Below are 14,860 nucleotides of genomic sequence, written 5' to 3' on the forward strand. Positions count from 1 at the left end.
TGTATATTTATACAAAGTCAGCTTATTGCCCCCACAAACAGGGTCCTCATTTAACCTACCTTAGAAAGGATGGAAGGCTGAGTCAACCTTGAGCCTTGGAGAGATTCGAACCTGCAGTAATTGCAGGCAGCTGTGTTAATAACAGCGTGCTTTAAACCACTGTACTACCAAGGATTAAAAAATGTTTAGGACTATGCAAGATATTTGAAAGAGATGATGTGAGCAGAGCATTCTCTTTGAACAATTAAAGCACTCACATCCTTCAGAAAGCTCTATGTTTTCCAGTTGTTTCCACATGTGTTTGTGTGCATAGCCTATGCTTATATCCACAAGAGAAGCCGTGCCTAGCCCTGTAGATAATATATTTGTACAAAACACAAAAAAGTAACTGGAGAAGCCTTTCAATCACACAAGGTGTCTTAGGAACACAGCTGTTTGAACTCTGCATGGAAAGACACCTTACTCTGGTTTTAATAGTGTGACAAAGAACAAAACTTTACTCAGTTTTTGGATAATCATACATAACTGCATGTCTGAAAGTATACATGGGTGATTTAAGAGTGGTCCCACTAAAGATTAATAAAAGATGGGATGACCAGCCCAAGGGCCCAACCTTAGTTTTGCAAGTTATGTTGCTGAAATTCAGCAGCAAATTGTTGGTGCTTTTGTTTCTGTGATTCTAAAGTGTTAAATTTTTACTTTTTGCAAAGTTAATCTTAAAAATAAAGGTATTAAGGCAAAACTTTCCAGCCTGGGGGAGGTAGTAGAGGTGGGGCAGGAGGGAGGATAGTTTTGCGTGTGCACACCAAATGTAGCATTGTGTGAACACATGTTCGCTTACAAGTTTGGTGGTCCGGTTACGAACAGAATCCCTATGTTAAGGCTCTGTTGGGTTAAATAAACTCAATTTGTGTAACCAGCCTCCACCCTTCAAATATTCTCTCTCTCTCCATCTCTCTGTTCTGTCTATCATCTTCTCTCTCTCTTTCTTTCTCAGAACAACAACAAACAAAAAAACAGCAACATTATCTCTGGTGAAATCACTGAATTGCCATCCATGATTTAATTCTTTTTAAACATATATCACCCCTACAGAGGTATCTACTAGGTATGGTCAAAAAAGCCAAGATGGCAACCACAACTCTGCAATAAAAGCTCTACCTGTTTTTTAAGTGATACTTTTTTTTTTTACTGTACCCTGTGGAAACTGTGCACCCCTCCATAATAAGATGGATAGAAGGACAAGCTTTAGGAACCTATATGACTTAATGGTTAAGGAAAGGGAAAATAAGGTTCCAGTTACTGCTCAATTATGAACTTGACTTTGGACTTCCTCTCACCTTAAACTATTTTACCAGAAAGTTATTATGAAGTAAAATGAATAATATGGGAAACCTGTATAAACTTCAGTAGCATGTCACTTAATCAGTGAATAGTATTCATGTACTAACAAATAGGAATAAAAGCTTTGTCTAATTCATTCCAAAATCAAAATAGCAGCAGCAGCAACTATAAAATCTGCTAAGTCACTATTAAAATTTATACCCTCTGCAAAACACAATCTAGGCTTTAGATTTGAATGAAGCTATAAATGTCTTATTCTGATACCCTTTTATTAATCACAACTATGCATACTAATACAGTCATATTTATATAGACACATGAAATATTTCTTCTCTTTGTTTATTATAGCAGCAGCTGGAAATAGAATTACTGAATCATTGTCCATTTCAGACTGTTCTCTCAGTGGCTTTGTTTGCAAATTAAGGGTGATTTCTGCATCATACTTTAGAGGTACAGAATCTCACGCTATAAAATCTAGGACTATCAGGCCTGTGCTGCAAAAATCCAGATGGTAGATAAAAAGATATAGAAAAAAAAATTACAGTGCCTATCCAGTAGCTCTGATAAAATCTCCCACTGAGCTAGGACTATCTGCATTCATAATCCTTGCAAAAATAGCCACAATGCGTTCCTTTGCACTTAGCCCTGTGTTGTGCTGTATGCTTGTATTGCTCCCAGCTGCATTGCCATTCAGAGAACCATGTGCTGCTTTACACACTATTAAAACAGCAGTCACACTACCTGTAGCTTCCATCCAAAGACTGGCAGAAAAGAATAAAACTGAAAGGAAGAAGTGAAAGGAGCTAAGACTAAGAAATATTCCCCCTTTTGGTTAAACTCTTGTTTATCCAGATATATATGCAAAACAAAACAAACAAACCAACCAAAAAAATACCCCAACCTGCTTTGTTCCCTTTGATTCCCCAATCCCCTCATTCTGCTAAAATAATACTTGCTAAAGGAGATGTACAGATTAGCCCTCCTTGCAAACTCCCCAGTCAATGCAATTTTTTTTTACCTTGATTTTGCTGTAGGACAAGGCTTCTCCCCTGTTTGTCTTCCCGCAGCTTCTGCACAGCAGTGGTGTGTCTCTTGTCAGATTGGACTACAAGAAGCATTTGTAGAGCAACTGCACTATGAACATTTGGAAACTCCATAGTCCCCATCAGATCATTGCCTCTTCTCCCTTATAGCTACTGATTATACTGTCTCTAAAGAGAAACACTGTGCACCTTTTGCTTCCCCCTATATCCAAATGCACCCACCCACCCATACATGCATGCAAACACACACACACAAGCTTCTGGATGATATCGTTGGTATTCTACATGACCTAAGAGCAGGTTACAAGTCAGTTTTGAAAGGAAATCCCAGGACAGATCCATTTCCCAAACCTGAAGGAGATACGAGAGAGAGAGGGGGGGGAAGGAAGGGAGGGAGGGAGGGAGAGGGAGAGAGACAGAGAGACAGAGAGACAGAGAGACAGAGAGAGAGACAGAGAGAGAAGGGTCAAGTTTCAGATCGTGTCCTCTTTAAGCCTCTTCCTTTTCTGGCTGCCCTTTCAGCATGAAATCCTTGCCCATACATAAATCCTGCTAATACCTCTGTTGCTGTCGGAGAATTTACTTTGTGAAGCTTGCCCATTCCCTAAAAGGATTTCTCCTTGATTGACAAACCAATGTTTGGATTTAAAACAAGACTTTAGGCTGAGCTAGTTTGGGTAGAAAATCAGTGAAATTAAAAAAAAAAAATAGCAAAAAGGAGATAAATGATCTGGATGCTCTTTGGAAATGGAAGTTTTTGACATTGTCTAAGTCATCTCAAACAATTCACAATGCAATCTCAACTATCTTTAGAAGTTGACCAGATCTTCCAAGATGTAACAGCAACAGCACAATATTTGCATTCCCCCATTTTTGTGACGTTTTGCATACTTGATTAAATTTGCCCATTCAGTCTAAGAATGAAAAAGGCTGAAGTCTCAACCAATTCTTTTTTGCAGTCTTCTAGGCCAGCTAAAGTCTGAGAAGAAACATAGGTAATATGGATTAGCAATTATGAGCAACCTAGTTTAGCCAGCCAGTGTACTGGGGTGAGTGTGTGCTAGCTTAAGAATCCTTTCTAAATATATATTGGGTCTCTATCTAGACTTGGATTTTTAATGATGTTTGGCTTGTCGGTTTTTTGGGAGTGAGTGAAGGACAGTTCAATTTTTTTGTGCTTCTGGAGCCCATGTTCAGTTACCAAGTTATTTATGACCAGGGGTGAAATCTACTTACCTTCCCAACCAGTTTGGAAGTGCACATGCTTCCTGCTGCACATGTGCAGAGGGTAAAAAACAGGTTACTTCCTGGTTAAAACCAGGAAGTAATCACGATCGGGTGGTGGCGGAGCCTCATGCCACCATTGCTACTGGTTCTCCGAACCACCGGCTGCCATCACTACCAGTTCGGCCAAACCAGTCTGAACCGGGAGCATTTCACCCCTGCTTATGACCAATTCTCATATTTAACGGCTCAGTTAGAAGAGCAAAGATGTAGCCAAAAGCAGATTTTGGAACAGATCGTAAATTGGTTATCCTTAAATTACAAGTTAAGCTGAAACAGAAGAACAAAACCAACCAGTTTGCATGATGTGATCTTGAGCATGTGTCACCATTTTCAAGTTGAACAACAGAATTATTTTAAAGTCCTGATCTTCACTGATAGAGAGGAACTATAGAATGAAACCGAAAATGTTTCAGGATGAATGTGAAAAGAGACTGCTCAAAGACCAAGAAACAGAAGAAAGCAAATTGAATGTTGGAAGAAATGATGGAAATTGTGAAGAACAAAACAGAAGCCTGAACCAAGAAAAATAAAGATCAAAGGAAGGAAATGAACAAAGAATTGCAGAGCGCTTTTAGAGGAGACAAGAAGTATTATGACATCCGTAAAGACATGAAAGATATAAGCAGGCACACAAAAAACCCAAGATTTACCAAAAGATCTCTGAACTCAGAAGAAGGTTCCAACTTGAACTGGTATCTACTAATAGACAGATAGTAATAGATTCAAAGAAACTATATCAAAGATGGAAAGAGCTTATTGAAATTCTGCACAGTACAGATGTCAATGTTCATAATATCTTAGAAGATATTCTCTACTTGCAAGAATCTCTAGAACTAGAAGATGAAGTTATATCAGCAATCTGGTCAAGTTGGAATGCTAAAGGAATTGATGGACCATAACAAGCAATAAAACAGAACTCTGTGAGGGATTAACCAAACTATGCCAACAAACCTGGAAAACAACATAGTGTCCAACAGATTGAAAGGGATCATTCCATACCAAAGACAGAAGACTTCAAAGAGTGTGTAAGCTATCATATAATAGCCTTAATTTCACATGTTAATAAAACAATGCTTAGAATTATTCAATATAGTTTTGAGTTCTGCTTGGGAAGGCAGATGTCAGTTGTTGAAGCTAGCTTTAGAAATGGCTGAGGAACAAAAGACATCCATGTTCATGCATTCTGTACAACTGATAAAGCCAAAGAGTACCAAAAAGAAGTTGTAGCACTATGATGGGATATATAGTGTTATTGTGGAGTTTTGTGAGTTATATGTTGTTGTAAGACACCTAGGATTATAATCCATAAAGTAGTGGCTATATAAATTTTCAATCAGTCAATCAATCCTCAATAAATAGAAAAGAGCAAAATATTCAGTCCTGAACTTAATATTTTTTAAAATTAATGATTTATATGAGAGACTGAAAAAAGTGAGACAGTTTAGCCTTGAAGGGAGTGAACAACAGAAAAAAAGTCTATGTTAGAGAAAGAAACTCTGACCTGCTGCAATTTCACTTGCTTTTTTCCGGCTCTGATGTAAGAATCTGTTAAGCCAAGCTCTCATGTAAACCAGTTGGTTCATGCTCCCATCTAGATTGCTTCCTATAGGCCTGTGGGTTCTTTCATAGGAAGGGCAAATTGTCTGAAGAAATATGACATAAAGATGGGATAAAAAAATCTAATAAATAAATACCCAAATAATACTAATTAATTGAATTCATCTTTAGATGAATTGTGAAACTTTGATCAGATTTATTGTACACTATAGATAATTTTCAATTCCTTTACTCTCATGATGATATCACATACTTTGATTTGTTTTCTAATCCATGTGAAGGTCTTTCTAGCTTGTCTTGTATTTTTTCTTCTCTGAGGCATTTCAAATGTTTTCAACATTTCAACCGTAACACATTCATTTCCTGGAGCTTTGCCATTTTTCATTGATTTTATGGCACTTGATACTTCCTTCACTACGATATTTGGCATTTTCTCTTTCGTGGGTGTTGTTACTTTTGAATAACAACTGGTCACATAGCAGGAAGAACTGATGGCAGATGGACCAAGGCAGTCATAGAATGGACACCACTTGATACAAAACATCCACAAAAGAGACTTAAAACAAGATGTATCAACAACATCAGCAAGTATTGTGGGCCAAATTGGCAAAAAAAAAAGGCTTAGGACCATATTTGTTGGAAACATGCGGAAGAAGACCTCATCCTGCAGTGGATAGACAATGGCTAAAATGATGATGATGATAGATAATTTTATGATTGGCTTTTGTGAAACTGCTTGCTTGTATTCATTGCAGTAATACATCCTGAATCCATATATTACACAATAATATAACTCCACAATAACACTATATATCCCATCATAGTGCTACAACTTCTTTTTGGTACTCTTTGGCTTTATCAGTTGTACAGAATGCATGAACATGGATGTCTTTTGTTCCTCAGCCATTTCTAAAACTTGAAAATCAAGTTTTGGTAATCAATAATGATTGTTCAGATGTTTTCACCAAGTTGATGAATCCCAGAAAGATGACTTTAGCAGTAAACATCTTAGAACAACAAAACTCTGAATGCATGCTTATCATTCTATAAAGTATATTCCTGACGTTTGAACATTTGTGTAAGCAGACAGAAAATAGCAGTTAAAAATGCAAATAAGTATTTTAGCTATTTTTCTCAATTAACAGGATTATAATCATCCTTGTTCTCATTAATTTCAAAATGTAGCATTTCAGCTACAGAGAAAAGATTCATTTAATGGAGCAGAATGTGAGAAACTAATGCTGTACAATATAGATTTCCAGTTCTGAGCAACAAGATGTTTTAGAAAAGTTACACTTAATAAGGGCTTAATTTTCATGCAAGATAGTAATTTAGTAAGTATTAGTAAGATAGTAAGTATTAATTTTCATGCAAGATAGTAAGGGGAAATGGATGGTGTTTCTAAGATAAGCATATCTCTGTGTGGATTCTAACTACATATGGAACTTTACATTAATCAACAAATTCATTTAACATCATAAAATTCATAATATCACAGTATTATTATTATTTTTTTGGTAGAAACTGAATTATTCCCTGCTTCTTTTTCATCCCAAGAGTTCTGGCTGATGTCACACTTCTATGACATCATCACACATGGCTTACTTTATTCTCCTAAACTTCTGGGTTTGCACAATGGAATAAAGAATTAATTTCACAGACTAAGGTTTTAGAACATGCAGGCTTAAATGTAAATTACAGATTTATGGCTTAATGTAGCCTACGAAGACAACCTAATAGTTTTTGGAGTTTTATTTCTGTTTATAACAATCAATTCATTTACTCTCTTGATGATACCAAATACTTCCTTTTGTTCTCTAATCCATGTATAGGTTTTTCTATCTTGTCTTGTAATGCCGAGCAATCTTTCCATGGCTCTTTGCACCACTCATAGCTTTTGTATCGATTGTGAGGTTAGTGTCCATGTTTCACCAGCATATGCTAGAGCAGGTAACACGCACTGCTCAAAAGCGTTTTTCTTCAGACATAGGAAGAGGCTGTTCTTGAAAATTATACTTAGCTTGCCGAATGCCTGCCAACCACATTTAACACGCCGTTCAATTTTTTGTTTTGTATCACCTTCCATTGAGATCCATGGCTCTTTGTCAGGTTTATTTTTAAGCCAAATGGTTCTCCTGCTTTGTGCAGCTCTTGTATATGTCTTTGTAGTTCTTCTGGGTCTTATGAGAAGAGAACAACATCATCTGCAAATCTAAAGTGATTTAAATAGGCGCCAGTGATTTTTATTCCATCTTTTTCCTGGTCTGGTTTGTGAAATACTTCTTCAAGGCAGGCTGAGAAAAGGGTAGGTGATATTGTATCGCCTTGTTGTACACCTCGTTCTATGTTGATTTCCACTTTAATACCATTAAGGCAAATTGTCGCCATTGTTTTTTCTTATATTGATTGTAGTAAGTTTATGTAAGCAGAGTCTATGCCTTGGCTGAGCAAGGCATTAATTATTGCTTGCTGGAATACTGAGCCAAATGCCTTTTCGTAGTGAATGAAAGCCATGCACAGAGGCATGGTGTAGTTGTTGTGCCCCCAATGACTTGCTGAACAACATGGATGTGATCCATTGTGCTGTAGCCACTTCTGAACCCTGTCTGTTCCTTTGGCTGTGCATCATTTAATGTTCTCAATACTCTTTTTGCTATTACCTTGATGAAAATCTTGTAGATGATTGAAAGAAGGCTTATTGGGCGATAGTTCTTTAAATCATCTTGAGCCCCTTTTCTGTGTATAAGAATCATTTCAGCATTTTTCCATGCATCAGGTATCTTTTCTTTGAGGCATCTTGAATATAGTTTTGCTAGTATCTTGTGTAAATTGTGACTGCCAACAGTCAACAGTAACACAGTCATTTCTTGAAGCTTTGACATTTTCCCATTGATTCTATGGCACTTGATTCTTCATCCACTAGGTAGGATATCTGGCATTTCCTCTTTTGTGGGTGTTATTACTTTTGAGTAACAACTGGTCACATAGCAGGGAGAACTGATGGCAGGTGGACCAAGACAGTTATAGAATGGATCCCACTTGAAAAAAAGCATACATGAAAGAGACAAGTTGGAAAGATGACATCAGCAAGTATTGTGGTCCATTTGGCAATAGAAAGCTTATGATTGTATTGGATGGAAACATGTGGAAGAGGTCTTCATCCTGCTGTGGATAGACAATGGCTAAAATGATGATGATGATGAGCCATGGTGGTGCAGTGGTTAGAGTGCAGTACTGCAGGCTACTTCTACTGACTGCTGGCTGCTGAAATTTGGCAGATTGAATCTCACTAGAGTCAAGGTTGACTCAGCCTTCCATCCTTCCGAGGTAGGTAAAATGAGGACCCAGATTGTTGAGGGCAATATGCTGACTCTATAAATTGCTTAGAGAGGGCTGTAAAGTACTGTAAAGTGGTATGTAAGTCTAAGAAGAAAAATGACGATGATGATGATAATGATGACAATCAATTAGCAAAGGAGGGAAGATGAGACACTTCCATTGATAAATTTACAGGTATTGATGTTAAACAAGGTTAACTAGTTTTAACCAACTTTTCATAATTATGCATTCACAGAATTTAGGGATAGAATCATACAATTAAATGACAGTGAAAAAAAAATGTGCAGCATTTTCATAAGGACCAGAATGGTGCCTCCCAGATGTCTCCAAGCAGGGCATGAATGCTATAGCCTCCCTCACAGTTTCTCTCCACACATGATCTTCATGACAAATATTCTATCATCCAAAAAATTTTCTAATCCCTCTGGAATCATGCCATTTGGTGGCCTTCATCATAAATTCTGGCAGGTGATCCGTCAGTTAAATCATATGTGCAGTAATGTTTTTTATTGTTTGTTATGTATCCTGCTGCTCATCCTTTCCCACAGAAGATTCTAGGTTCTACTTTGAGGGAGAAAAAAATGTCCACTTTATCCACACCATGTATCTTTATTTCTATAAACTACTAGTACATTATCTTATTTTTTTTATTTTTTAAACCTTAAATATTTTAGCCTTTCTTTGTTAAGGAAACTGTTCCAACACTTTAATTTTTATTGCTCTTTTTGGCACCTTTTCCAGTACAAATATAGAATGCCAAAAACGTGATACCACAGATTTATATAACACCATTAAGGCTTCAACAATTTTATCACCACTCCTTTTTCTAATAATCTGTAGTGTGAAATTTATTGTTTCACAGCTGCCAAACCCTGACTCCTTTTACATAATACAGTGAGTGTGTATAAAAAAATGAAAGTATGGTGTTATCATCTAAGTGCATTTAAGAAAAGGCGTGCAAATATTACCCTTCCCCACTTTGCCATCCCAATAAGAATCAGGGATGATCTTACTTTCCTCTTATAAATTCAAGGGCCTGCTTGAATTGTATTCTTTAAAGCACATTTGATGCTGAATTGACATTTCAATTAGGCCAGGCATGTAGAATCTCATCTTTGGTGGGAAGGTAACAGCATTCCGTGCGCCTTTGGCATTTAGTCATGCTGGCCACATGACCATGGAGACATCTTCGGACAGCGCTGGCTCTTCGGCTTTGTAACGGAGATGTGCACTGACCCCTAGAGTTAGGAATGACTAGCACATATATTCGAGGGAAACCTTTACCTTTTTAAGAGGTCCATATAGATAATGAGCCACATAGAAAGGGTAAATTTGCCTTAAAGAGTATGCTACAGAGATAGGAAGGCCACAGAGAAAGAGGCTGGCACAGAGAAAGTGACATTTGTAGCCTTACCACATCTTAAAAGCATTTAGCCCAGAGCCTATAAGTATTAGAGTACATCATTTGTTAATAATTGATAGACTGTTAGCATAGTTTCATTTGTTAATAATTAATAGCTTAAATCTAACTTCATCATACAGAATATCAAAGTAAGTCTTGTCCCAGAAGTGTACATTAGACTGCTGAGCCTTAACTCTGTATTCATTCAAAAGTGTCTGTGAGGTCAGGAATCCTCGAAATAGACACAATGGTGGATGCGGTTTCAGAATCAAGTCTCTGTTGCTTTGTACATAAATATGACAGTGATGCAGACCCAAAAAGAGTTAGGCTTGGGTTCTGATGCTGTGTCAATACTTTTGCCTATTGGAGCCTACACCCAGTGGACACCATTGCTCAAAATGCTAAAAAGTGAATGAACTCCCACCATCCTGGCACAGAAGTATAACATTCTACTAGGAAAAAAGAGGGCAAAGTTATGGCTCTCTCTGTGACTAAGATCTGAAAAAGGGAATAAAGCTCAAAGCAATGTTAGTTTCGTTGCCTCAAATGAGCTTTCTGACAGGTAGCAAATTTAATAAGGTGATAAAACTCATTGATGAATTACTAATGGCAAAGTCACAAATCTTGATCTTCTATTCTGTCTTCATATATGGGATTAAGTTGCAGTATTAAACATTGTCTGTAGCAACCCCCCCCCAATGCAACAGAAAAGCCATAAAGTCGGCGACGTGTTTCGAAAGGCTATGAAATGCTTTGAAGTTGCTGATTTGATTCATTGCTTTCATACAGTTCCCTGCTTTGATTCACAAATATGCTTGGATGGAATGATTCAGTTGATGTTTGGTTGAATTGAAGCACTCCTTTGAAGTTTTGCACAACTCTAGTTCTTAAACACCTTTCAGCAGAATTTATTTGCTAGCCCATTAAGCACTTTGTACATCTGACTGATTTTCAGAATAGACTGAAAACTGTATTACATGATTTATGTCCCATTTATAACCAAGATTATACCCATATTTTCTCTCACCATGTAGCTTGTGAGAAATAGCTTGCAGGAAGTGACTTTGAGCAACCTCCTCCCCTAAAAAAAAATAATTGAAGAGGGAAAAGGAGTAAGCAAACATTTCCACCCATATTTGTCATCAGTTCTGACTCCATGCTGTAATTTTATATTTGTGAAAAATGTATCTTCATGTTGCTTGAGCTCTTAGCCTAGTCTTAAGCATATTTATTTAGAAAAAATAATTCCTACCAGATTCAATGGAACTTGTTTATTTATGCCTAGGATTGTTGACATTTGTGTCCATTATCTTGATATGTTAATCTGATTGCACAAGATGTTGCTCTGATACTGAATTCTGCTGTTCCGGAATGTAGACTGAATTTTTAAAGAAGAAATTTAACATTCACATGAAAAAAGAAAAAGAAATATATATATATATATATTAGTTGTTTGTGAGTAAGATAGTAATAAGTCCCAGGGAGATGCATTAGTGAGTAGAGGAAGCTATCAAGATGTATGATGAATAAATCTATCCTACATATACATCCAATTTATATCTTGATATCCTGGGTAAATAGGAAATAGGAAGTACTTAGGAATAACTTAGATTCCACAAGGAATGAAAAAAAAAATTTTTCGAGAAAAAAAATAAGGCAGACAAAGTATGTGGAATATGACTTTTGGAATCTTTCTAGCCTCTTATTCAGTAGTGGTTGTGAGAAATGCATTTTCTTCTGTATAAGACAGTGGTTTAAGATAGCCTATTATAAGTATGCAAAATTTAGAATAACAGAGTTGGAAGGGACCTTGGAGATCTTCTAGGCAACCTTCTGTCCAAGCAGGAAATCCTATACAATTCCAAACATATGGCTATCCAATCTCTTCCTAAAAACCTCCAGTGATGGCAGTGGTGAAATCCAATTTTTTTTACTACCGGTTCTGTGGGCGTGGCTTGGTGGGCATGGCAGGGGAAGGGTACTGCAAAATCCCCATTTCCTCCCCACTCCTAGGGGAAGGATATTGCAAAATCTCCATTCCCACCCCACTCCTGAGGGAAGGATATTGCAAAATCTCCATTCCCACCCCCACTGGGCCAGCCAGAGATGGTATTTGCTGGTTCTCCGAACTTCTCAAAATTTCTGCTACCGGTTCTCCAGAACCTGTCAGAACCTGCTGAATTTCACCCCTGAATGATGGAGCACCCACATCTTCTGAAGGCAAGCCATTCGCTGATTAATTGTTCTTTCTGTAAGGAAATTTCTCCTTAGTTTTAGGTTGGATCTGTCTTTGATAAGCTTCCATCAATTATTTATTGTCTTGTTCTCAGGTGTTTTGGAAAATAGGTTGACTCCCTCTTCTTTGTGATAGCGTCTCAAATATTCGAAGACTATCATGTCACCCCAGTCCTTCTTTTTGTTAGACTAGACACACCCATTTTCATCATGTATGTTTTAACCTCCAGACCCTAATAATTTTTTGTTGCTCATCTCTCTGCTCTTTCTAGAGTCTAAACAACTTTTTTGTATCTTGATAACCAGAACTGAATGAAGTATATTGCATCCTTCTGGGTTTTTGGGGTTTTTGGGTTTTTTTTTTCTTTTTTCTTTTTGCAGAGTATGAATTTTATCCTAAAGGGATATTCAGATTGTGTGCATATGGGTTGTTAGAAAAGCTTATACAGCACAGGAGAGCAGTATAGTCCTTTCTATGACTCAGCAACCTGGAGGGAAGTGAGACTGAACCTAGAATTTAATTTAATTTAATTTAATTTATCGAATTTCTATGCTGCCCAACTCCCAAGGGACTCTGAATGGAATTGTCCCAGAATTTCAAACCACTCCCAATTTGCATTTTCCAAATGGATGAACCAGAGGACTTTTTTTCAGAATATTTTGTTATAAAGTTCATAGCCAGACCTGGTCCATTTTCTAACTCAATCTTTCTTTGGTCAGTTTCTCCTCCTACACCAAATGTGGTCCTATTCTGGTCTGTTTTCAGAAGGCTATTTTAATGAAGTCCTTTCTTTCCAATACTCTGTTGGCTTGACAGGAATAAAAAGATGAAATTATTAAATAGTCATTTTCAAACAAGTCCCCTTGATTTCTAAAGATGCAATCATGTTTTATTGTATGATAAAAGCACAGAATAAAGAGACTGTGTGGTGATTTGCTTAACCTGAGTTCAATTTTTTCCTCTCATTGAACTCTTCAGATGTTAAGTTATGGTATATTTATAACTCTTGGTTCAGACAGAGTCATTTTTTTTCTGGTTTGTAGGACACAAATCAGGAATTAAACACATTTTTTAAAATTTCTTTTTGCAGTACATGAGATCTCAATTTCTATACTCATTTGGCTAAGGCTAAGCATTCTTTTTTTAACCAGTGATTTGTAATGTAGCCTTAATATTTAGGCATTTGATCCCTGCTAGTCAGGGTTCAGACCTACTCATAGAATATAAATTACATTTATTGCTTTGGTGGCTTTTGGGATCTTACTGGAGAAAATGCACTCTTCTTGTTCCTGTTAGAACTCTTAACATGCTTGATACCATTCATCATGGTATCCTACTAGAATGACTGAAAAGCTTAGCAGCAGCTCTAGCTTTAATTAATAATCAGAGAAGTATTGTACTTGTGCAAGGTCTGACACAATTATTCTGTTTTTGAAGAACCAGTGCCTTATTCATGGTAGACGGTCACATAGCTTTCATCATGTATAGCTAATCTAGGATATCATCCCAATTAATTTGATTTTCATAGGTTTAAGTAATCACAGCAATCAGTTTTAGGTGGGAGTTGCTTATATCTTGTATTGAGAGGATACTGATTAAGCACTGAGATAACATATGGCAAAACTGCAAATGTGACCCTCCTGGTGTTGTTTCATATCGTTTCTGCCCCCCCCTCCATCTACTTATCTACCTTTTGAACCACATTCAAGGTCTGTCCTAAAGCCATCAACACAGCAGGGCCGTCTTAATATCATTATGGGCCCTGGGCAAAGCAGTGTATTGGGGCCCCTATGACAACTATTCACAGGAATAAAAATGTAAATGGTCGATAAAATTAAACATATACTTGCATGTTAGTATTAATAAAAAATGCTGTAAAATGTAATAAATATGTTGCTGTATTTATATGATACAAGGTGCATTGAAGGGTTAACACACACAGATTAGTATGGGGCGCCTCTGCTCGTGTGGTCCACGAGCAAGTGCCTATCAGGCCCATGCATTAAGACAGTCCTGCAACACAGTAGGAGATGATCAGACTATTACTAAGGAAAGAGTTGCACCATCAGTCTTGAGTCGCCTTGTGCCCATAAAACATCTTAATCCACCTCGAATTCCATGATCTCTTATCTACTGCCAATTTGCCTTGACTGTTAGTAGTTCAGATTCTTGTAGAGAGCTTAAGCTTTTAATAAGCATATATATTCATTTGAACTGCCTGACTTCTGATTTCCTATGCTTGACAGGCATATGCATCAACACAGGATCGGGACAGATGCTATTCAACTCTAAACTTTGATTCTTTGTGGAACAGACGATATTGAGGTATTAATACCTAACTAGGGGGAATGGCTGCATGTTCAGGAACCATCCACTTTCAGGGAGAGACCATCCTTAATTCTGGATGGGATCATACTGCTGTATAAAATGAGCTCTTAACTTGGGGGAAGGGTTTATTCATCTTTCATCTAGATTGTTGCAATACAATCTGCATGAAGTGCCCTTGAATAGCATTTAGAAGACACAGCTGATTCAGAATGCAATGACTCAAGTAGTTATGGGTACTACTTAATTTACTCATAGAACACAACTACTTTGAAACCTTCATTGGTTAAATGTTAACATCTGGGTGGTCATTTTTAAAGCCCTTCA

General features: G+C 37.2%; 1 protein-coding gene across 1 annotated transcript in view; it reads right to left on the reverse strand.

Annotated features, from left to right (window-relative positions):
• Positions 1-2,855, reverse strand: part of KY (kyphoscoliosis peptidase) — a 42,157-nt gene extending 39,302 nt beyond the window's left edge. The window contains exon 1 of the mRNA XM_034439595.3: positions 2,363-2,855. Within this exon, the coding sequence (XP_034295486.2) occupies positions 2,363-2,510 (148 nt within the window). The 5' untranslated portion in view covers positions 2,511-2,855. The remainder of the gene's footprint in view (positions 1-2,362) is intronic.
• Positions 2,856-14,860: the final 12,005 nt, after the last annotated feature.

This window comes from Pantherophis guttatus, chromosome 6 (genome assembly GCF_059756535.1).
Source record: "Pantherophis guttatus breed Tessera chromosome 6, ASM5975653v1, whole genome shotgun sequence".
Classification (NCBI taxonomy): Eukaryota; Metazoa; Chordata; class Lepidosauria; order Squamata; family Colubridae; genus Pantherophis; species Pantherophis guttatus.